The sequence below is a fragment of the Aquila chrysaetos genome, chromosome 2 (genome assembly GCF_900496995.4).
Source record: "Aquila chrysaetos chrysaetos chromosome 2, bAquChr1.4, whole genome shotgun sequence".
Classification (NCBI taxonomy): domain Eukaryota; kingdom Metazoa; phylum Chordata; class Aves; order Accipitriformes; family Accipitridae; genus Aquila; species Aquila chrysaetos.
This window is the reverse complement of record NC_044005.1, coordinates 35,900,859-35,926,562: the sequence shown is the minus strand read 5'-3', so window position 1 is coordinate 35,926,562 and position 25,704 is coordinate 35,900,859. Positions and strand designations below refer to the sequence as shown.

Here is a 25,704-nt window from a genome sequence, read left to right as displayed (position 1 = left end):
CACATCAGTGTTACAGTACTTGATATGGTATTTGTGTAAAGCATTATAACTCTGAAGCATAGTAGAAGATAAGTTTTTACCTCTTACGCCATTATGACCTATAGAAATTGAATGGTGCAAATAAGGATCAGTAAAAATTTGAACCTCAACAAGTGACTGCTTTATCTTCAGTGGGTTTTTAAAAATTATCTGAACTTCCACCCTTGTTTGGACTAGATTATTTTAACTGTTATGTCAGCGTCTTTTCAATTTGAACCATACAATGTTAGTAGTGTCTATCACTGCAGTGTGAAATCTAGGAAAACAAATAGGATGTGCATGTAAAAGACGACGACTCCTGACCCCTCTATTTTTTTTCCCCCAGAAGAATATTTCATGTTCCCGTGAGTTCAAAGAGGACACACAACCTAGAACAGACACCGTAAACTTAAAAATTAAACTCAGGATGGTTAATCATCCTATTGATTAAATATTGACTACTTAGTTTAGGACAGACAATATTGTAAGTCTTCTAGATAATTGTTCTGGAACTTATTTCATTAAACTGAAATTTGCTATTGCTCTTATTTTGCTTATTCTCACTAATGAAAACAAAAATTGTTCAGTGAATTTCTTCAGAAAATAACTGCACAATTAATTTAAAAATTTAAATACTCACTTGAAAGCAGTCTTCTGCCACTTCAACATCATTTTGGGAGGGTGGATAACCTACAGAAAAAGTAAAAAAACTGATATAGACAAGCTTATTTTCATTTTATTTACAGTTTACTGCTTCCAGTAGTCCACACCATCCTTCAATATCCAGCTATGATGATATGAGTATGCTTGTTTACTTTTTTAACCAGTAGATTGCTGTATTTCAGGTTGATTTTAATAAGTACCATTCATTTCTACATTCTATATTTTATATACTGAGTATTCCTAACCACACTCTTCTCTCTTGTTCACACCTTCCTTGTAAAAACATTTTCAAAGTGCCATCAGAAGTCAGAAGCAAGGGAGTATATTCTTGTTAATGTAGCATTTTGAAAATTAAAGGCAGAATACATTCAGTTGGCATGAATGCATGCTGTGCTGTATTTTGCTATAAATCAGCAGAAATTGGAACTGTGAGACCCTAAGAGAGAAAAGGACTCATATGTTCTCTAATTATTTCTCTTGCAGGGATATGGATGATATCAGCACAATTCAAGAGAAGTCATTTAGTATGTCAAAAAGCATTTCCCTTCAGAAACATGTTTCTCCCTTTGCTAATACGATAACACACATTAAATCCCTAAATTTACAGCACATCACAGCACAGAATACTTTGTTTGAATTTCTCCCTTTGAGTTACTTTTTACAAGCCTGAAAGATATGTTCTTTCCATTCAATAGATACCTGTTCTCTTCCCTCCCTCCCTCTCCTCATCCAGCAATACATTTATCATATTTTCAGCTCAGAATCGAGGCTTGGTGATCTTCTTCAGTTTGCTCACTAGTTTCCATGAGGTCAGTGAAGCTCTGGAACCATTTAGCCATATTACTATTAGAGTAAATTCTACTGTCCCATATAAACCTGTCCTCAGAACTATTCTGTGTCAGCTGTTACTAAACAAATAAAACTATTAACTGAAAGTATGTGCAGATAAAAAGAGAACTCAATGGGTCTCAAATCATTCAACTTCACAGGTTATGCTCTAAGAATACAGAAGCTGTAACAACCTTCTGAGAAGAAGGTTCAAGAAAGACAGTAGAACACTCCAGCTTCCTCCATTTTTTCACCTCTAAAAAAACAGAGGCAATGCTTTATTATGTAGGAATGTTTCATGGAATTACCTTATTAGTGTTTGTGAAACAATTTAAGACACTTGGATGAACGGCACTTTAGAAATGTCAGAAGTACTATTTAAGAACTGTTAAAATCTCAATATGCTATAGATCAATCCACATCCTTAAATACTGTCAGCACTGATGTTATGCAAATTGCTTTGACTTATCTCATTTATTAAACACTTAAGCCGCCCCCCCCCCCCCCCCCCTGCCAACCCTTTCATCTGAAATACGTACCTTGAGAAATATCCTCTACTGCTCTCCGAATACCTCTGTCAAATGCTCTTGCATCAGCAGGACTCTGAAATGTGAGGCCAAACTTTTTGTCATCAATCTTCCAGTGGTAAAAAGTAGGAGTAACTTTGTTGTAAACTAGGTCCTTCTTTAATGTGCATTCCAAGACCACCTTCCAGAAAGAAGACAGGAGGAAAAGATATCACTGACCAATATATCAAATTTGAGAACAAAATGTAGTCTTCATGAATTACCTGAAAACATACATCATAAGAGCAGATTAAAGTCTCTGTTTAAATTTCTTCCTGTTACAAAGATGTATTTTTAACTTCATTTCCATTATGGCCAAATTATTCACTAACAGTTGCTGAAAGGTGTTACGGGTTAAGGACACTATTTGTATACCAAGTGAATTTTCCCAGCCTTAAAAGTATCTCATACCTGCAGCAAGCACTTCTGTCAGTACAGACTTGCTAGATGTTCAGCAAATTAAATAGGCCATACCCCAGAAAACCATTACTGTGCTAATATCAAGTATTACTGTATCACTGGGAATTTTATTTGTATACTTATTCTATAAAATTTTTGAGCACTAGACTAACTTCATGCTGCTTTCAGGCCATATCAGTTTTCTCCCAGAAAGGCTACTAGACAAGAGAAAATAATACAGGAGAATTGTTTTAAAATCTGAAATTAATCAAAACTAAAATATTTTTGAATGTATTACTGCCTGTACCTAGACACAAATATATTTATGGCTCATGTTCAACTATAATGAAAACAGTAATTAGGAATAATTAACAGAATTATTTGACTACAAAACCATTACAGGTATACACGCACATTCAGTTACGAAGTAATGTTGCAGTCTTCACATCATTTTCCCACTTTAAACTGGTTGGTTTTTAAAATATATTTGCATATTTAATTTACCTGCAAAAATTATTTTATGCAACATTGTGACATTGAACGTTTCTTGATTAAAAATATCCAAGGTGAACAAGAAAGTACGGAAGGACATGCACCAATCTGCTCCTGTAGCACTAGGTATAATAAAATGCACAGCAAGACAACCTGTATCTCTGTATTACTACTAGACTCTAAAAACCTAACTGAGGGGTGAATGCGGAATTTTAATATTTTGTCATTTCAGCATTAATGTATTTTCAGAATTTTCATTTTTAATTTTGTTACATATGCAGCTTCTTGAGAGAAAAATACAAAATTTCTTACAGCATGTGGAAAAATGAGGTTAATTATAAACATAACTGAGAAAAATCTCCAAATTTAAAAAAAATATGTCTGTACTTGGATTATTTTTAACTATCCTTTGTGTTCTTCCTCTCCTTTCCTTGTCTAATTATTACATAGCCAAATAGGTTTTTTTCTCCTGCTCTTCATTATTTATTCCCCTTATCCTACACCCCACCACTGATCATCTTTTCTCAAGTTTTACTGCCTTTTAGTTCTGTCTCTAGAAGGATGACATTCTTTCTGCACATACAAACTCTTTCAGCATTAAAATAATTTTTGTTACTCCACTGTGAATTCCCTAAATGGTCAACAATATGTAGGTACAACTGCCTGCAAGAAAGCATAGGAGGGAATCTGTTTGCTGTACACGTGCAGGAAAAGGTGCTGCAGCAGAAAAAAAAAAAAAGTATAATTCTGCAGTTCTAAGGTGTATTAAATGATTTTTCTTTGTTCCTTTGATGATTTTAAACTTGCTTCCTCCTAAAAAAGCGGAGTTAAAAATGAAGATTTCTCACATCACTGCATTTTCTAGGTGTGTGAGCACTTTTGGGGGATCTCTGCTATATTAAACACCAACTATTTTCACACTATATTTTGCGTGCAGTTTCACCCAAAATATCAACAAGAAGTTCTGCAAGACCGATTTCATAGCATCTCAATGAACACTTGCTCCCAAAGGGGTTAATCCAGATTATGTTATACTGAAAATTCATACCTGGATGACAAATCTTTTTAAAAGATGGTACCACTGGAGTAAAACTACTGCATTAAAACTTCACTGAGTAGAAGCTATAATTTTCAAAGAAATCCAAACCAAACCAGAAAACCCCCAAACCAACCCCCCCAACCCAAAAAGCAACACTACTACAACCTGGCCCCCACTTCCAACCCTCACAACATTTTATAAGACAAGCAATCATTAACAAAACAAGCAAACATCCTCGCCAACACTGTAATTGTTTTCAGCTTGACTTAAGGAAACAACAAATTTGACAGGATGACACTGATTTTTAAGATCTAAAACTGTATGGAAACAGACCAGTTAACAGAGTAGATGTAAGTGGTTAAGGGCATTGAAAGGGGAAAAATTAGTTGCATCAAAATTGTACGTATTATCAGTCATAAGAATCCGTATAGGTGAGACTTTGTCTGCACCACCTGAGAGAAAACTCAAAACCTGTAAGTCAGAAGTAGCAGTGGGACACAAACTATAAACATCCAGCCTTCAATAGTTTTTGTTGCATCCAGAAATACTAAAAACTCAAACCAAATAAAAAACATACCAACCTTCCCCTAAAGCATTTTTTTTCTCCCCAAAACACTTTGATGCTTTGTAGCAACAATGTATTTTTTCCCTGTTAAACATAATGCTGTCAAAGGCTTCTTTATGCTGAAGCATGCAAACTACCACTGGGACTGGGGAGGAGGTATCCTAATCCACATATCTCCAAAGCCTGGAAATGAAACCAAGCTTTTAGCAATACAGGTATTTTTTTCAAGTCTTCAAATATCCAAAACTCCAATAATTTTTTCCTGCACTTTGCTATAGTTTGGAACTCTTCACCTCATATGTGAAGGTGATATCGGACTCTCCCACACGGTTACCAAAAATCTACCTTACCAAGCCTTTTTAGGTAGACCTTCCCTAAGATCTCCAGTGATAAGCACAACAAAAACCTGCAAGACTGTAAATTAAGTGACTACAGCTTAACAAAATTGCATTGTTTAATAAACATAGGTTACTGTTCTGAAGGTTTTCTTTACTTGGAGACTCAATATAAGACTTCCATGCCAATATGAAGCAGCCACCTTAGCACGTAATGGGAAAAGTTGCAGAGTTCTCAGACTCAAGACAAAAGAGCTCCAGATCCACACAATCCAAATCTAAATTCTCAGAGCATAAATGTCTACTATGGGTTGTATGTCTACTTACTACTATTTAACAAAAAAATCCTTTTAATATCCGTATGTCATTAAGTGCAACACTAATGAGTTCATAGCTACTCGTAAAAATATTTGCTTGCCACGTTTCTTTTTTCACCTCTACAAGACACATTCTTTAAAGATATCAGAAACTATTTGGCTTGTGTAGACAAGATGAATCTCTAAAGTCAGAAATTTTAAACTTTCAACACTTCAAATACTTTTGAACAAAAATGAGTATTTAAGATATTAACATCATTATCTAGGGCTTGTTTCAGAAACAAATATGAAAAAACCCTTATTGCATTTGATACAAATTTCTATTTTGATAACAGACCCATAATTGAACATTTCTAGATACTGGATACTATTTTACTCGTTTCTAGTTGTACTTTCAACAGCTTATGACATTACATGTAGACAGTTTTGCAATTTCTCATTCCCAGCCCAAATCTACAAACATATAAGCATATAGTTTTTGATGAAACTTTTGAATGCCTTTTCTGCTAAACAGAATCAAAGGCTTTTCTCTAGTCTTGGGACCAAGCAGCATGACCTGAGTATATTCTTGCTACAGAGCATGTGGCCCCAGTGCCACCGTGACCCTGTGATATGATTATTATTCTGTGCATGCTTCCCACCCCCCCCAATTCAAAAAGTAAGATGATGCAAGGGCTGTACTACAGCCCATTAGAATCAATCTTTTCTCAAACTTTAAAGCCAATTTAAAAAGTAAATGATAAATTTTTTGAATAGCAGATTTTTAGACGAGAACAGTATTTATACTCAGTTTCAGCTTCGTATCTCTCCCTTTACACAATTACCTGTTCTTCAAAAGAAAGATTTTAAACTTTGATTTGTCACTCCTGACTCATGATCCAAAAGATACTAGTCACTTTTTTTTTCTCTCCTTCAGTAAAAACTTGCATGGCAATGGACTGGAGAAGAAAATAAAACGGAACAGAGAAGTCTATTAAACTTTTCATTCAAGAATGTAAAATTCACCAAAGCCTAGAAATCCGTAAATTTGAGCCTAATGTATGTTTAACACTAGTGCTATTAAGATAGAAGAGAGCTACTGTAAACACAGTAAAAGAGAGCAGCAGACCTGACCAGGTTAGGAGGGAGTGCAATTGTTCCAAGCAGACTGGCTGGAGCCAGATCTAGGTAGGTGAATATAATAAATGAGGAAATGTGTAATTATGTCAAAGTCTTCACGAAATACCCTTACATTCCAACGCAGATCTAAACAACCTGAGCAAACTAGCGGGGAGCAATCCCTCTCCTAAATTAATTCAGTGGTGCCACCACTTCTACTATCTTCTCCTAGATAACTAGGATGCTTTTTGTGAACCCCATGAGATGTCTTAAATAGCTCGGTACTGCACAGAAACTTTGGAAGTTCTACATGTAGCCTGAAGCTGGTTTGTAGCAGGGCTGATAGCAACCTAACTCTCAGGTATATAAAGAAATGACAAGAAATGCCTCCAAAAAGGAACTTCAAATTTTGATGTTCAGTCCCAAAGTGTTTAATTTATACAGCTGACTTACAGACTGAGATCTGTAGTCCTAATTAAATGCCTGCATATCCTATAAAATATATGGGGAGATCCAGCACACTGGAATGAATTGCAATGCAGTGTCAGAAGCAGCACTTGGAGAAGCAGCAACTAAAGCTAGTTTACAAGAAACAGTAAGAGAAGAGATAAAAGATCTCTCATTCTTTTTGAGTATAACCATTTAAGAGGCATCTGGAAGATACCTCCATCAAATACCTCACCTATGGATTTCAAGTTGCTTTGGAATAAATTCCACCTTTCTGCTGACACACAGGTTGAACAGTAATACTGACATTATGATTCCCGTATTTCTTAAGTAAAAGCCATAGATCTGATTCCATTTGCTCTCTAACCTGAGGTTATTTCAAAACCCATGCTTCCCTGTGTCCCAGAAAAGTGGTCCAAATTCCACACTATAGGTTTTCCAGAATAAGGGAATTTCTGCATCTTTCCTGGAAGCTGAGCCAGTTCACAAAAGAAAGACTTATTGGCCATAGGAAATAAAAATATAATCTAGATATAGAGGTATTTTAAGTGTGTAATGTGACTTGAGGCAAGGGGGTGAGGGGGAAGACTCCATTTGTAAGGATTAGTTTCTTTTTTAATCCATAGAAGTATTTTCAGAAATGTCTGCATGTACTTTGCAAAAAAGTGAGTGAACTGGAAATCGTGGTCCAGTTGACCGAGCTGTAATTACTTCTAGATACTACAATAGATTAAACATGCCTGAAGACACATGTGCTCAAAATCTGAGTAACTGAAATGTTCAAAATGGTTTAGGAAGCTTTTTTAAAACTATTGCTATTAAAAATATTGCTACTTTCTCTTTGCAAATACAATGGCAGAGCAACCAAACTAAACAGCATACAACTAACTTCAAAGATTATTCAGGTATACAGATTTACACACCGAGGCCATTCTAAAATGAGATTAGAGCAATGTTGGAACACAGAAACAGCAGATTCAGTATAACTCTTACTCAAAATGAGAAGATGATCAAAATATTTGGTCCCTACTCAATAGCCAACCTGATGAAGCCATAGCAACTTCCACTTTTAGTTTATTTTTAAAGAAAAAATAAAAAAATAGCATTTTATGCCACTGACATAATCTTCAACAGTCCTTTTCAGGGTTGCCTCTGAGAACAAAGCCTTCTTCACTCTTTCAAGTTGGAACAGACAATTACATTTCAACTTCTTGGTGTTGTTTTTCTCAGTCTTTTCTTTGTATTAGGAAATACAATAGTCACCTGTCAATTCTGTTTGGACTTAAAAAAACAATTGTTTGGCTTCATTAAAGAAAAGGTTAAAAATTGTGCTTGAACAGTAAATCCACAGGAACATCCTAAGAACAAATGTAAAATCATTAACTGTATTTAAAGCATAAGGATCAGAATAGTTTTAGAATCAGTGACCGGATCCCTGTCCAACAGAATTTCTCTTCCAGTCCCTGCTACAGTCCTTCTGAAAAAGTGTCATGACCTAACAATGTCCTCACATACCTTGGTGTAGGATCTTGTTTCTTTCATGCCAACAGGGGTCTTGTTGCATACTGTGCAACTTTGTTGTTAATTCATTACACATTAGCTGTTGCTTGTAAGTGCATTATTTGAAGTCTGAGTTAATACATGCATACATAGCTTCCTTTTACTGAGTTACCAAAGCATCACTGGCTCTACAGTGTTCCTCCCCACAGCCTAAACCTATATTTGTTAGTTCCCTGAGCTTTCTTCAATACACACTGGATAGGTGTTCTTCTTAACTGCATTTCATCCATCTTTTATCCTGTGGTTTTGAGGGGCTGACTTCCAACAGTCACTTCCTAAAACTGCAGTAAGATCAAAATCTGCCTGACAGACTAGTAGGTCACATTTGGGGGCAGTAGGGGACAGACAGACAGACACAGGATGGGACACACACAAAAAACCTGAACCCCCCCCCCCAAAAAAAACCTGTTCAGGACAATAAAGGTTTGGAAAACATACTAACATGAGCTCCATTTTGGACAGGAAAAGGAGCAGAGACATAAAGCTTTCTACCAGAAGTGGAAGCGAAACAAGGCTTGCCCGGGGGAAGCAGGAGAGAGAGCACACAGATCAGGATGCTGATGGCTGCAACATTTTCATATGCATGCGGGAGAAACATTAAACCAGCCTTCAGTTCTGAGCATTTTATTACCCTCAGATTCTGAAGGCAAGCTGTGAATGTCGAAAGTATTAAGAACTAAGAGAAAATTGTCAAGTATCCCTAAATGCAATTAAGGTCCTCAAAACCAGCCTCAATAAGGCTAAAAAAAGTTCTAAAGGGAACTACTGCAAAGTGAGGAAGGAACTGCAGGTGCACATAGCTGTGCAGGAACACAGGGTACTCTGCTAATAGCACTACGCCTCGCTGAAACAACTGAGTCAGCATAATTTCTATTTATATGCTCTCTTCCTACAACAGTCACAGTCAAGGCAGAAAACTCAGCAGTCCTGCCTCAAGGGAGAAACTGGTATACTTGGGAAAGAATCAGCAGTATGGTATAAGATGCAATTCTACCTTTAAGCTTACACAGGAGTCAGAAATTATTGGCAGAAAAGAGTAAGTTCTTGATAAAACTCATTAAGATGGAGGTTTTATGCTTTCCTCACTTCCCTTTGTTTCCACAGTAAGACACCCCCCCCCCCTTCAGAAACCTATTTGGCATACAAGTAACCAAGCAAGCTTTAGTAAGCCAATTTTGTCTTCCATAGGTCTGCATGTAGAAATGGCTAAGAACCTACACCTGTTTTCCTTTTGTGAGGCTGGCTTTCATGACACTATTTGAGACAAGTTTATTACTGGCATTTTATTTGTTGTAGCTGATAAATGAATACTGTCCATGTGTTCATCAAACCAGATTAATTCTTTGACCTGCCAGCTTCAGGCTTTCTTCCAATACAAAAGTTGTTCTCATGTAAAATGGCTACTTTTTGTCACAAATTCCACAACTAACTGAATCATTACTGAGGAATTCCTTCAGATTTTGTTTTTTAAGAAGTTATCTTATTTTCCAACACTCCTATTAAGCACAGTATCATTGATGTATAAACAGGTTAACAAGAAGATTTAACTTTAACCCTCCATTGGAAAAAAACCTGAATAGCAAAATGTTCCCCCAAATGGATGGAAATCTGCAATGAAAAAAATATGTTTTAAAGTTTCCAAAAGATCAACATGCTTACTTCTAGAAATGGATAGCACTACTCCTGAAACAAATAATTGGCTCTTTAGGTATATAATCATTGATACGGATAAAAGCTCAGCAATAGCATTAGACTGAGACTATAAATTTACTTCCTAGTCTACAAGCAACAATAACCAAACATCTATTCTTAGGTCCTGTGTAGTTTTAATAGGAACGTTAAATGGATGTAAATTGTTACCGTTTTATCCCTGAGTCGTTCTCCATGGATAAGAAAATCAGCACAGCTATTCTCTTCCTGGGGAATGACTTTGAAGACTGTGACACAGCTTAGTCCACCCCCTCCAAGTGGTAACCATCCACCACTTGAGTCATCCCGGGTCATCACCACAGCTCGCACTCGTGCATAACTATTACTGGAAGAGATGCAAAAGAAGAAATTAGTTTTCCATAAATGCAAACCAGCTAAGTCTAGTTAAAAAAACAAAACAAAACAACAAACCCACAACCAAGATCATGATAATTAACATTGTGGAGGTTCAGTCCTTCCAGAACAGTCACCTAGAAGAAACCAGTTTAAGAAGACCCTCTAAAAAATGTTCCTCTGTACTCTTATGCCTTCATTAGGACTTCTTGGAGCTTATATGCAATTCCTTGTAAAGAAACTTAACCAGACAATATAGTTCCTCAGAGTCAAAACTGATATACTTCTAAAACTTTACAGTCAGTGATCTAGCTAGAGAGGGCCAGGGGTGGGAAGGGAGTAAGAATCAACTCCCGATTTATTTTAGACTAATCATGAAGCCAGTCAGCCACCATGAAATTGCACAGAAAAGAGAACAAGCAAGCAGAAAGAGGTCAGGCCTTCTGCCACTGAAATCTAAACAAGAACAGGCTTCTAGCCAGAAACCCCACTTCCCTTCGTCCCTCCCTCCTCCCCATGCACATAACCCGTCCTTTGCAAGGGTAGGTCAGGACACACAGGCTGTAGGGTTCGACAACAGAACCAGTTATGGCTACTTAAAACCTAATATTTGCAGTGTCTACTTGCTGGTTCTCTCCTGTACTCGCAGTATGTGGAAAATTACTTGCATTTTACAATTTAACAGCTTTTTCCATCATTTAGCATTTTTATAAAATAAACAAATGGTTATCACCTCATTACTTAAAAAGCCAAATTCCTTTTTCAGAGTCTTGGAAAAAGTGTTTTTGGCGATATCTCTCTCTCAGCTTTTACTTATTTCTTTTAAATTAAATGACACATTTTAGTCTTAGTTATGAATTTGCTGCTACATCAGTTGGAAAACCCCATGGTTTACCAAGGATATTATAAGAGTCTATATTTGAAGTATGGTTTACTGCATGAATGTAATAATCCATGAATGAACGTTCCAACACTTTAAAAGAAATAAGCTTCATGATATCTTCTGCAACATATTTCTGATTGAGGCTTTAAGTAGTTATGCCAGTTAGCATTAGTGATGTCAAATTTAAGGACTGAACAGGAAATACTAGAAGAGGACAAAGTTGTTCCTTCTGTACAAAATTACTTGCAATATAACCATTCACCAAACTGTTGTATTTTAAAGGGATCACTGCTTTGTTTTTTTCTTTTTCCCCCAGATGTCCCAAAATAACTGAAGGTAGGCTTTTTTACGTAATTAATATATTATGTTCTCACACACACACATATGATTCACACATATGATTCACTTATATATATATATATAAGAATTTTGCTGCAAGCATCTAAAGCTTAAATACATAACGGTTTGCAAAATGGGAAATAAAACAAGACTATCCAATTTTAGCTTATAGGCAAATGAATTTGTTATAGAGACTTTGTTTGCCCCCTCCAAGCAAAAAACCAGCCGCCTCCTCCCCCTAAACCTCATAGTTAAAATGACAGTTCAGTCAATGTTTCTCACCATTTCTGTACCAACATCTTTTAGTAACTCCTCCCACACAGTAGACAAATATAATCAAGAAAAATCCAATCCTTCATTGTATGCATCTATCAATTCTAATATCTGCAAATAAAAATGGCTGTATCTTGATGCTTAGTAATATTACTGAAAGTCGAATCATTCATTGGTCTCTATCACTATACTTCACTCAGAGGTAAGTTCAGATTGTAGTTGTACACTTCAGATACAGGTAGTCTTTTGTCTTATTTCTCTCAGGTGAAGAGCCTCTTCTGACAGAAACTGAGGACACCGGGACTTTTCCCTGAAACAGTAAGAAATAGGATGCTCCAATAGGTTAAACCTACACACTCTCTTTGCTATTCTCCATTCAAGTGAACCACAAATTTAGCTTTAAAGTTATTTGGTCCATAAATTTGGTTGTAAATCTGCATATTAGAGCTTTCTTTTGTATACCAACAGACTGCAGCAAGAGTTCAGTTAAGCATCATTTAGGGGTATCACGGAACTTCACTTAGGCTACATGAGAAAACTGGAACTACAACAGATAATTATTTTTCTTTTTTTAAATTAAAATTTACACTCCGCATCCATTTTCTTTTCAAGAATTGCTAAGGAGAAGCAAAGATGGAGGATACACATCATACCTCAGTGGCTTAGCTACTTCCATTTGCTAGAAGTTTTCTGTCAGTGTTGGGTTTTTTTCCCCCTTCCCTATACTGAGACGCCTAGTTTGGTCTAGTTAACAATCTTGTGTTTTGCTTCCGTATTTTCTAAACTGTTTTAAACAACATTTATCCTTTCAAATATTTTAGAAACTACTGTCAAATCCACTGCATTAGTGCAAGAGCCAAAATAAAATTCCCCAATAGGTAATATTTAATTAATAACCCCTTAAACTGAAACAAAACAGTTTTTCCAGACAACCACCCTGTAAATTAACTGGACAAATTCATTACTGTACTTGCAAAAATGCCAAGAACTATGAAGTGATGGCTTAGTTTTGTGTTTTTGTGGTTTGGTTTTTAATTTTTTTTTTTTTTTATACTTTAAAGGAACTCACTGTTGGTAACAATAGTTATTTTTAGTAACAATATAAGCTGGCTTGCAATTAGCCACAAAGCAGCAGCAGCAGGACTTAGACTGATTTCCATTTCCAGAATCCTCTGCAAACAAAGCAGCATCTGCCTGTCACACTACTGTTGCTACCGAAACCACCCAGATGCCTTGTATCTCTAAGCGTTATAGTCCCATCTACTTTTGGGAATTTCAGAACAAATTGCTAAACTGCTGGTGTAGCTTAGCTGTGGGGAAAAAGGGCAGACAAGGCTCCAGTGTTTTCCAGCACCACCCCTGCAGCCTAGGATTTTTACCTACTCTTGCATGTTTAGCAGCTCTATCAGGAATAACTAAACAAAAGAAAATCAAACAAACAGGGCAATTAGCTGAGCATTGCTCTTATGAAACCTTTTACTAGAGCCACCACAAGCATGTGAAATGTAGGATGAAGAGCAGCATTCCAACAGCAGGCCCAAACCTATTGTATCACATCCAACCTTTCTTGAGACCCCCTGATTTTGGTTGTGGCCTCTGAAAACTCTTGAGGCAGAGCAAGGTTTACAGGAAAAGTCAAATGGGATTCTGTCTATAGGAGCATGCTGCTTCCCAAGAGTCAGTGCTGAGCATCAGTGAAGACTGGGGACAACCACACTGGAATCCAAGATCAATTCCTAACAACTATGGAAACAGATCTTCTCTCTAACAGCTGAGTGCCTCAGGCAAGGAGATGAGAGTACACTATTCTTATGTGATTTCAGTGTTATAAATCATGATGAAGTGGGGGGGGGGGGGGGGGGGGGGGGGGGGGAAGGTTATCTACAGTGTTATTTTCCCCTAGTAGTTAAGAGCTATTGAAGAGTACAGCATGTGTCTGAACAGTATACGTAGTAAACTTGAAATGAAATAATTTTAAGATAGCACAGCATATTGTGTAAAGTTGCATTCTAAAAATATTAGCAAATGTGGGGTGAACTAAGAAGCCTGAGAAAGCATTACGGGGCAGAAACAAAGGGCTACAAACCATAAGTGGACAGGAAAGATGTAAGACTTACAGTCCTTGCCTGCCATCAACTTTATTTTAAGAGCATCAAGCATTAAAATCTGACCACGGGTTTTAAAGGCTCTCTCCTCCCTCCAAAAGCTGTGTATATATATCGTTGTAATGCTCTTGGGCCCCATAATGACTTATGACCTGGATGACCAAACTGTTGTTCAAGCCCAGGAAGCACTCCACTGACCTCGACCGGCTGGGACCTTCAGCACAGCAACTAATGAACAATCCTGCTGGTGGCCGGAGGGAGGAATGCAATTGTAATTTCATCACTATGGCTTTTTTTGTAAAAAATTAATTATTTTGATAATTTGGAGTATTTCTTATGTGTAATATCAAGCCAATTAAAGATACCAAATGTTATTACAACATTTGTCCTTTCTTCCATCAGTAATCCAAAAAAGAATGAAGGTTAAGAATTTTCTGCCAAAATATTTTTCCCAAAGAAAGAGGGGAAGAGATGTTGAAGGAGGAAAAAGAACCAAAACCAAAAAACAGTTACCTTGTTGCATTACATTTCTTTTAACCCAGTTTCAACAGTATGCAAATCTTCCCTCTCCTAGATTCATATTAAGCATTACCATTCTTTTATTTGTATTGCATCTTGCACAGTTCTATTTTAATACAGGACAGAAAAATAATAAGTGATCTCAGAAATGTTAAGACAATTGAACTGCAATTGCAAATTGTTTTTTTAATACTATAAAGCTACTACCATCACCATCAAGAAACCTGGATCTTCAAGTGGAGTTATAAACTGAACCATATGAGAACCTGACCCTCTTAGCTTCAGTAAAAATGTTTAGCATTATGGTTTCTTTCAAAGCGGGAAGGTGGATTTGCAGAAAATGGCCTCGGGTTTCAGGTGGACACCAAGTTGAACATAATCCAGAAATGTGCCCTTGAGACAAAGTCAGCCAACGGTGTCCTGGCCTGCATTAGGAGAAGCGTTGCCAGTAGGTTGAGGGAGGTGATCCTTCCCCTCTACCCAGCACTGGTAAAGCCACAGCTGGAGTGCTGGGTCCGGTGCTGGGCTCCTCAGGACAAGAGCGATATGGAGCTGCTGGAAGGAGTCCAGCGAAGGCCACCAAGATGATTATGGGACCGGAGCATATCATATGAAGAAAGGCTGAGAGAGCTGGGGCTGTTCAGCCTGTAGAAGACTCAGGGGAATCTTATTAACGTATATAAGGATGGAGCCAGGCTCTTTTCAGTGATGCCCAGTGACAGGACCAGAGGCAATGGGCACAAACTGAAGCACAGGAGGTTCCACCTGAACATTAGGAAATACTTTTTCACTGTGAGGGTGCCTGAGCGCTGGCACAGGTTGCTTGGAGATACTCAAAAGCTGCCTGGACATAGTCCTGGGTAACCTGCTTTAGGTGGCCCTCCTTGAGCAGGGGGGGTGGACAAGATGACCTCCAGAGGTCCCTTCCAACATCAATTATTCTGTGATTCTTTCTTTTATTTAATGTCATATTTCAAAGCAGAGCAATTTCAATAAAACACAGCTTTAGAAATATAACTAATATGGGTTAATTTATGAGAATTCATGATACTTTGAAGTAAGAGTTGACACTGTGCACAACTGCTATTTAAACACTTCTGACAAGGCTAAGGGAAAAAAAAAAAAGGCATTCTGAAAAATCGTGACACACTCTGTTATGAAATTACACTATCTTTGCTGGCACCCAGGTAACAGCTCCAGGCTGATCTCCGAAAGTGAACTGGTCATGGATCAAGGCTCTTTACCTTTGACTGGCACTTCACACACGTACTTTAACCCCTCCAACTTCTGGTGCAATATACTTTTGTGTTTGTAGCCTCACCCAAAGAGCATACATGAACCACACTTGGCTTTTTATGGTTCTTATTATCCAAACAGCTTAGCAGATGATTTTATGATTCCCAGCTAGAGAAGTGCTTATGAGTACGTGCATGCCCAGAGTACCAAAAGGTAATACCAGACCACTGAGCTAAAGTTTATTTTACTTGCAGATAACATTTGTTGAGTATTGACTCAATTTAGAAAAAAAATAATTAATTTCACCAGTATCACATGAACATATCGGTACACTGCTGAGGATATAAAGCCCTTTGTTACTAAAGGTTTAGAGAATGACTGCCACTGGCAGAAAACATTAATGACTTATCTACAACAGAAGGAGATGCAAATGCAGCACTAATACTAAAGATGACATAATTTACATCAAGAAAACATACGACAGCATATCCTATTAATTTTTATGAGAAGGCAACTGCTGTATATATATTTTTTTCCTTAATAACAACTACTATATGAGGCTCTGCCTGACATGACTTACCTTTCTCCTCTCAAAATTATACCAGCAAATCAGAATATACACCAAACTATTATGCTGGTAGAAGTCAAAACTTTATTCACCTTTAAGAGAGAGGCAAAAGGTATTCTTCACAGTAAAGACAGGAGGTACAGCAACTGTGTGTGGCTACCATGCCTAGGAAATTTATTTCTGTGAGGAGCTTAGCAAGAAAAGACATGGATTTCCAGAAGGAACTATAGACAAATGCTGTCACATTTAGGATACTGGTACCCACACTGATTTACTGAAGAGCTTTGGATTTTGCCAAAAAACCTGAACGGGACGTTCCTGCTCGAACAACAGTAACAACAAAAATCTACCTACAGAAACCTGAACTACCAAGCAAAATGGCTTGAACTCAAAATGGCAGAAGGAAAAAGCTATGTGGGAAACTGTATTACATAAGGAGGGGATAACTGGTAACCTGAAAGAGCCAAAAATACTTGATTACACAATTAATATTTAGCAGGAGAGGCTTGTAAAACAAGGTGTTTGAAGGTGTACCTACAATATAAAAGGGAAAATGAGACACAAATGAACAAGTGTCCAGAATGGGAAACTGTCAAAACAGTATATTGCTGTTATGAAATGTTCTCTTGGACATAACGTCAGAAAAAAAAATAAATTACAAAATAGCAGCCCTAGAAGCACACTCCTATTTGAATACAGACAACTTAAGATTTGTGACCCTGTAAAGTAACCGATTCTGCAAGGAAGAATGGCTACTACCGCAAGAACTTTTGCAAAGCACAAAAGCACATGAAGAATGGAGAAGCTGTTAAAAAGATTTGAAAACCATGACAATTACATACAAAGTAGGTATCTGACATTTCCATGAATAACATTTTAGACCAGCTCCCAGGCACCTCCTCTTGTTTAATAATTGTAGCTAGTTTCTATTACTTCTATATGTCATCCGTGAGGATTGGTTAAATGAAGTAATATCTTAGCAGATTAAAGAAGACCACAACACATACTTGGGTTCCACCTCTTTTAAAGAAACTGCCTTCCAGAGGCCTAAGTTTTCATAATAGTATAGATTCTGTAACATTGTCTGGTCAAGGCATATTACTTAGAAAACTGTATCCGATACGAAATGCAAGCAAATAAAAAACCCAAACAAACTTATTTTTCTTTCTACTCTTCACCACGGAAGTTAAAAAGAATAGAAGTAACATTCAAAGATGGGTCCACAGGTTTTGGACACATGTAGCAGAAGTAAAAGAATAGTACATAGTATGTAGTTCCCCTTTGTAAGAGTTGGTGAGATGAGCTGGACATGGAAGATGCTTTTTAATGACTTCCACAGCTGCCTGCTTAACAACAGAGGACTGCTGGTACCAGGGACTCCGGGATTAAATTCCATCCAGTTTTAGGCAGATGGGCTAACAGAACTTGAGTGGTCAGATCCTGCTACTCATATACCCCCCAAGTTTAATGGGCTTCCTCCAGAAAACTCTAAATTTGCCTAATTTTTACAAGCTGACAGCCATGAACTCCAGAAACATCCACTCTTCATGCCAGCCTGGCTTCTCCTTTCTCTCTCTATTCTCATACGTTTTTTTCCTTCCTTACCCCAGAATTTCTGAAGATCCAGAGAAATCTCTTCACTCCATTTATAGCACAGAACTGTCTGTACCTCTTCTAATTTTGTGAAATCACTACTTGTTTCTTATCAAGTAGCAATCAAGCTATTGGGTACTGATGCCATGTATAAACTGTGACTTGCTTACAACGGAAACATACAGAAAAAGATGAAAAAGCCCACAAATAAAACAAGAGAAAGTTAATTTTTTAGATAAGAAGAGTTACCATTTCTTTCCAACCTTGCAAAAAAAGAGGAACATCTAAAGAAACCATGGAAGACAAACTTTTAATTTGCTCCAGCACTTCAGCAAACTTAGGACAAGCTCAAGTTTGTAGCCTAGGGCAGATTCCACTGAAACTAAGAAAACTTGACACTTCCAGTAAATGTCGTCAGACAACATCCATCTAGTCTAGAAGGAATTTTTTTTTTTTTTTTTTTTTTAAATGAAACTTACAGATTCAGTTATGCCTTTTAGTTTCCTTGGAATAGCAATGATTACTACAGTTTATGATACATAATTTAAGGAAAGTTTTTCACGTAATAGTTACATCTGAACATGTCAGAATTCTCTCTTCTCTCAGGGCCATTTTCCTCCAGTCTTACATACTCACAAGTCTCTGAGCTTCACTCAAGTATGCAAGTACAATTAGATCACCCTCATGGTCAAAGCTATTAGTCATCTAAGCCATCAAGATTAAAGATGGCAGGACTCTGGAGACCCTGTTAGCAGGAGACGTGAATGCATTAATCAACAAGTCATTTTGTAATAAAGTTCCTGACCACTAAAATAAAATGAGGGTAACTAATACATTGAAAGAAGACCACAATAAGGTTCCTTATGAAAAATTTTAGCTACTCTAAGAAGGTATGACAGGCTGTACCAAGCGTGTTATTTTCAAACAAGCACCTGTGTACTTTTTATTCCACTGCTCCTTGCACTTAAGAATAGTGCTCCAGAAATGTCCAAAAAGCTATTATTCTCCTCCTAACACACCTAAGAACTTATTTAGCAAAAATAAAGGACAAACCAAGTAGACCCTGCTATACTTTCTCTAACACATCAGAAAACATTGTCTCAGATTTTATGTTTACTACATCTGAATTTATTTCAGCTTGTCCTGGACTATATACTCTTTGGGACAGGGACCATCTGTAATGAGCATAATTCAATAATGACCTGAGTGCATGCAGTATACAGTGTACAGAGCTTAGTTGGTGGACTGCTACATACTCTTAATCTTTTGGCAATAGATGTATAGAAGAAAAAAGCATCAGGTCCACTGAGTTTACTCACCTCAAGCAATGCTTGATATTGGGTAGGCAACCACAAAATTTAGATTTTTATCTTGTCACATTAAAACAAATTTATAAAAGGTCCAGATCATTCCTGGCATGCATTTCCCACTCAGCCTGCACAGAAAAGGAACAGAACCTGAAACCAAATAAAGCATATCCACACTTACAAAAATAATCTTCCTTTAACTGTCTTGCCGAGCTGTGAGATTGCTAATGAATGTTGTATAAGAAATAGTGTTTTAAAACTATGTGAATTAAAACTGTAGTATCATTTGTTGATACTGTTAAATCTAAAGCATGTCTCAACATTTACATTGATGTAGCTTTTCAGGGACTTTAACCTGCCCATACGAAAGTGATCTTGCAAAGTAAATTATATTCTAAGAAAATCCCCTAATGCTAAATTGCTCTTTTTAACATAATAACAAAACAACAAACATCCAAAAGGATGTTTCAAACACACATGAATGGACAAATCATAAATGTCCACACTAACAAAAGAGAAAGGCTACAAGCCAAACTGCAAATTGCTTAACAAATAGCACCAAAATCAGAGTAAAAAAGAAAATCTGAACAAGCCTTAAAGAAGACAGCTTGTGAACTTAAAGGTCTGTGTTCAGTGACCAAAAGGAAGCTACCATTCCCTTACTATGCAGCAACACCCTTTGTGGTTTGAATCAGTCTTTTTGTAGTTTTAACAAACCATGTATATTTGGGATAGAGGAAATAAACTGAGACAGACACGTGAGAGACAAATGCAAAGACTTCTATTGCAATAATCCACCAAAGGAGAAGAAACAAAAGATTACACAAGATTATACAAACTGTTTCAATGGTATGCCCTTCATATTTGCAATATGTCAGCATGAACAATGTGACTTACATAGCCAATATATAACTCTATGATCTGTGTTTGACAATCTCAGTAATAATTAGCATCCTGGCCAGCAGTCCCAAGCATAGAAATAAGTGATTCACAAGTCCTAAGGTCAGAGAACACAGGAATGTTAACAGTCCACCAAAAAACTGTAATTCAGCCTTGTGTAACTACATCGCCTGCTCCAGCTACTGCTAAAGTAATACTTTTCACAAGTTCCTGCAAAAAGCTGTATGTAATGAGTACATGGGTCATGCATGAACATAACATAGAGCAAAATAGCACACCAAAAGGCCTCTCAGTTCAAAAGGAAGATTATTTAAGTTCTACTACTTGCTGCTGTTCCAGAGACGTTTAGAAACTCGTAACCAACTGCACAGAAAAAGAACAAAAAGTATACATGCACCAACCCCCCCAATATGTAACAAAGTAAGAATACATTCACACTTCATAAATGATAGCTAGTCATGAGAACTCTTAACAATAATCACTGAATCTCTCAGTCTATTCAGCAACTGAAAAGGGATCCACCAGCTATATTTTCCTTGTTTTGGAAATGACAAAGTCCTAAACAAAGGGTTACAACACTGAAATCATGAGATGATTTAGTGTTATATCTCGTTGCTTCCTCTTTGGACTTTTCAAAACCATTAATACCATTAGAAGTTATGGGTCTGGGGTGGGACTTCACTATAAGGATGAAGTTCTGAAAAGGGTGCTGGAGATAGCCAAGTCAAACTACACAAAATACATGATTAGAGTATCAAGACAGCAAGTGCAAACATGACACAGTGCAAGCTCAAAACAGTTTTTAGATAGTTGAATCTAAGCAAGGACTAAAAGAAAGGTCTTTCTGCTCCAGTCAATCTACAAGACAAAAATGTCATGTAGGAAAAATTAGGCAGATTTTGTTTTGGTACAGCTCTGACACCTATGTTGCACAGTTTTACCAGACAAAACAGATTGCTATCCACCCTACAAATACTTTAAGTGGCTACTTACCACTTCTACTACACAAAATATGGTATAATAAAATAGTTTATAAAATAGAAAGTACAAAATTGAAAAATCTTACTAAATCAATGAGATATACACTAAGCTGTTCCACAAATATTTGTGGTGTTCTATTTAACAGCACTGAAAATGAATCCCTACTGCATAATTGAAGAAATACAAACAGAAAATTAAGTATCTCTGCTTAGAGAGACAGAAATACAAGGAGAAATTAAACTAGTGGAATGGACAAATAGGTGTAGATGGTGAAGATCAAACTTAAGAAACAGGAATCTAAATTTGGCTGTTTCATTTGTACCCATGTGTTTTGTTACAGAATTTTGCTCTTATTCCAGTGACAGAAGGACCTTCTCTATTCATATCCCAAGCACAGTGTCCACTATTAAAACAGTGAGAATTACAAATAATTTTCCCTTATTATAAATAAAAATTAATTTTTGAGTACTTTTATCTGCAATGAGACTGTCCAACTAATCCCCCAAACCCGGAACTCGTTAACTGCTTTACTAGCTAAAGAAAAGCAATCAGCATTTTATTATGCATCCTGAAAAGCAAGGTCTAAAGACCAATAACATATTACAAATAATCTCTAATTTTTGAGCCAAAATTTTCACTGTTTAGGAATTTAAGCCTAAAGTACTGGCTGTATCGTAAAAGTTCCTCTGACAGAATTCTGTAGACTTTTGTTCACAACCCAACATTGGGAATGCATTCATCACATATGAGCTTTACATAAAGGATGTACAATAGTGTTTTTGAGGGCTCTGCTTCTTGAATTTGGGTGCTCAAACATCAAAAAGTTATTGTGTTTGAAGGGAAGAAAGAATATTCCCTAGTCATGCAGTAATTCCTAGACAGAATTCATTTGCCTGTAATTTTTACCCATTCCTCCCAGTTACTAAAGACTTATTATTATTTTAAAAAACTTTTTGACTAAAAGAAAAATCAAGAGAGAAATGATTGAGTCAAATGATTCTAGAACCATCACTCTGCAATTTTAACTACCTGATGACTAAAGTAGCTCATCCTTGTTTTCTTCACCCATCTATTGACTGGGAAGCGTTGTGGATCGGCACTCAATGCAACCATCTATTTGAGGCATTTTCACAAAAGACTGAGTAAAAAACCGATATTGACTATTCCGCATAAAAAGCTGATGTTTAAAGAAAAACAGCTGACACAGTTGTTTCTTTAGGAAACACAAAAAAGAAAAGATTGCCCAAGAGTTATTTAAGGGGAAGAAAGGAGAGCTAAAAATGCCAGAACTCAAGTAACAAAAATGAAGTAATAGATGTTTCAAAAGCCAGTGACATGAAAAGATTGGGGGGGGGGGAGAATACAGCTTGCATAAATTCTTCCCTACCAAGTAAATAAACATTAAAAAAAAGAAAAAAAAAGTGGGGGGTAGGAGAGGGGAGAGGAATAGGAGAGAGGAAACAGCATCTCCTTCTCCCAAACAATACAGCATATGAAGAAAAACCGGGTGCCCTTCTTTAATGCGTGCAGCACAAACACAAAGTATTTGGTTCTAACTGTATGACAGAAGCATAATCACAAACCATATCACTGTTCAGCACGCAATTCTCATGCTATGGCTTTCTACACTACACTGATTTTTTTCTGCATTAAAAGGGAAGTATAAAATCTTGCAGCTAAATCTAAACTAGTAAAGATTTGGTTAGATTGGTTCCAATAAAAAAAACCCACAGTAAAATACTGAATTTTTTTATTTTTAACTGTATATGGATTAAGTAATTCCCAACAAATACAAGCTTTTGTATTACATCTATATCATATTAATAGTTTTAAGTAACACAGGTGGAAAACTGCTATGGATCATGAAGGAGTAGAAAGAAAGGTTCTAAGGAGCATTTCTACAGTGAATAAGCAGAGACAGATGAAAATGCACAGCACTCAGATTTCTTCTTATCTTGCCTGTAACCACTTTCTGCAGCCTGATTTCAGGAGGTTCTTTAACGGAAACTGGTGAGAGAATACAAAACTACTGACAGTTCTACACTATCTTCTACTAACAAGTCCAAGGCAACTTTCATACCTGCACTAGCATTACTGTTACAAGCACTTTAAAGTAATGTGATTTGGCACTGTTGCTAGAAGCACTCTCCATCCTTCTCTTGCCCTCATCATTTATTCCTGCCATGCACTCTCTCCACTGCTTCTGCAACTTTGCAGTGATCAACATTGGGAAGCTGATGTGAATCAAGAGTAATCCAGAAGAAAGGTTAATTTCAACCCAGAACAATTATCCAACCTTAATCAGTAAATGATTGGTCACAAGGCTATCTCATAACTGCTCCAAGTGGTTCTGTAGGTACAATACTTCAACACAAGTTCCAGAGCAGTGTCTGAACATGTGTATGAGTGTTTGCTTCACTGTCAGCAACTGTTGCCAAACTCTCATTCACATAAGTCTGTATGTATCAGAAAAAGGGGTCAGTCACATTGCAGCCCAGCTGGAGCTTGACTGCTTCTCTACATTATATATGTATTTTGAGATCAAGCCACAATTAGCAGTATAAGCACCTAAAATTTAAGTCACAAAATTTGGCACATTTGATCTCTTTCTGCAGTATCAACATAACTTAAGTCTTAAATTTCCCCTTTTTTTTGGCTTCATGCATGTGGAATGATTAGCACCAAATGTGTAACGAAGTTGTGAATACTTTTCTTCCTCCCAAGAAACATACATTTTCTTCCTGTAATTCTTACTGTGAGAGGTTTTGGCCCTCTTTGTATTTAGTAAAGCCCAGTTTATGTACTAACAAAACAAACTGAATTTGTTTTATGTAATGACTGAATACACAAAGGGAAAGCCCTCGATTCCAGAAGATGCAAGGGCATTAACTCTGATTGCACAGAAAACCGATATTCTGAACACTGCAAAAAGTTTATCCCACAATGTGGTGAAAGCTGAGATGCAGAGAAACCACAGTTTTCAAGAAATATAACTGAAAATACATCACAATATGAGAATGAATTATAAGCACATGTAACCTACATGTAGCTTTTAATTTTGATATCATTAATCCACGTAAAACCTAGTATTTTCAACACGGAGATAAAAGAAATTAGTACTATATTGCTGCAGATTAGAACATTGATACAGCATATCTGGCCAAACTTTTATACTCACAAAACAGTAATTTTACAATAAAGTAACGCTAAAGATTGTAGTCCAACTGTATGAATTTAGAAGTCTGAATACAAACTGTAGTAAGACTCAGCAAGGGTTAAGAGTATTCAGTCTGGATCTTTTTATTGGAAAGGAGTTATAGCAACCTGTATTTGGAAGAAGTTTAATATATACCAAACAAATGTGATTTGTCTGAAGTGATTCATCAGCTCATCTTCATTGATGCAGCCACCAATATTCAAGGAAATATCACACAAAAAAAGTTTTAAAATAGAAAAGTAGCCTTTAAGAACAACCTAGAAAAATTCATTTGACAACAGAACCTTTTCTGCTAGAAAACATTTATTCATTTTAAGGAATAACAAAAATAGATGAAGTGACTATACCGTTAACTAACTACTTGTAATGGAGACTCTTTAAATTTTAATTGAGATTAGTCAATTTACTGGTACAACACATTTTCCAAACTGCAGTACTACTGGCATCATGAACCACTGTTGCTTGTCACCACTTTTTTTTATTATTTGTGCTCCTGCATTATTATGCCAAGCACACAAGTGAGAGGAAATACAAATCTCCCCTCTTCAAAAGACGAAGAAGAAAAAAAAAATACATTAAAACCCTTCAAGTTTTGCAGCTATTCATCCTTTAATAAGGATCATTATTTACAGAAGGTTATTCAGTATTTGTTGAGAATGCAAGGAAATGCAAAATCCATTAATTTCAAGCTTTAAACACTGGGTTCCAGTACACTGGCACTCAGAAGAAAAACAGCTTCCAGATTACACTCATGCAAGCATTTTGCCACAGACAGACGATATATCTCCACAAGACAAATTAAAGGGCAATGCTCCATTGAACAGTTATACGAGTACAGTATACTATGCATAGCACATAAGTGCTACATAGATCTCTCATTTTGTGAGCTCCTTACTAATTGCAAGGTTTTATTCATAGGAGATGTCTGAACAGTCATACATGTAGAGTTCTACCAGTGATTCAGCATCTGTAGGTCTGCAGCAAAATGATTTAATTTTGTGGGATAATGGGAAGGCAACTAAACCTATTTACCTAAATCCAGACTGAATTCCTACCCCCTTCTCCTCCTCCAGACTTGGGGCACTATTCTGCTACTTCCTTTGAGTTAACTCAAATCAGTATGCAACTGTGAAGTGAGCTGGTTGTGCAACTGAAACACAAAATCCATCAACCCCAAAAGATCATTCTGACAGATCAGTGCCCCAAATCACCTGCAGTCATGTGCCCCTTAGATCTAAGCCCAAGGCTGTGTAGATGAATGCAAACTATCCCTTTCAGTGGCAGTCCAAAACTACACTTCATAGTTCACACTTACTTAAAGACTATTCACTGGGGGCGTGAAGGGGGTGGGGCATTTATATATAATTTCATCTTTAATCCAGAGGAAAGCCATAAAAGTTGTTCTCCAGTCCA

The 25,704-nt window shown here is 36.8% G+C and overlaps 1 protein-coding gene across 7 annotated transcripts in view; it reads right to left on the bottom strand.

Moving 5' to 3' along the window:
* The window catches only part of SPRED1 (sprouty related EVH1 domain containing 1), a 63,932-nt gene that overhangs the window by 18,071 nt on the left and 20,157 nt on the right, over window positions 1–25,704 (bottom strand). For 4 of the 7 annotated variants that reach the window (XM_030043289.1, XM_041129499.1, XM_041129490.1 and 1 more), the window contains exons 2-4: window positions 10,188–10,362; window positions 2,049–2,217; window positions 659–708 (exon numbers count right to left, since the gene is read on the bottom strand). In XM_030043289.1, the coding sequence (XP_029899149.1) occupies window positions 659–708; window positions 2,049–2,217; window positions 10,188–10,362 (394 nt within the window). Of the gene's footprint in view, window positions 1–658; window positions 709–2,048; window positions 2,218–10,187; window positions 10,363–10,452; window positions 10,472–10,507; window positions 10,859–11,874; window positions 12,253–25,704 lie in introns of those variants that run through there. The other 3 variants (XM_030043299.2, XM_041129500.1, XM_041129501.1) reach the window with 3 other exon arrangements.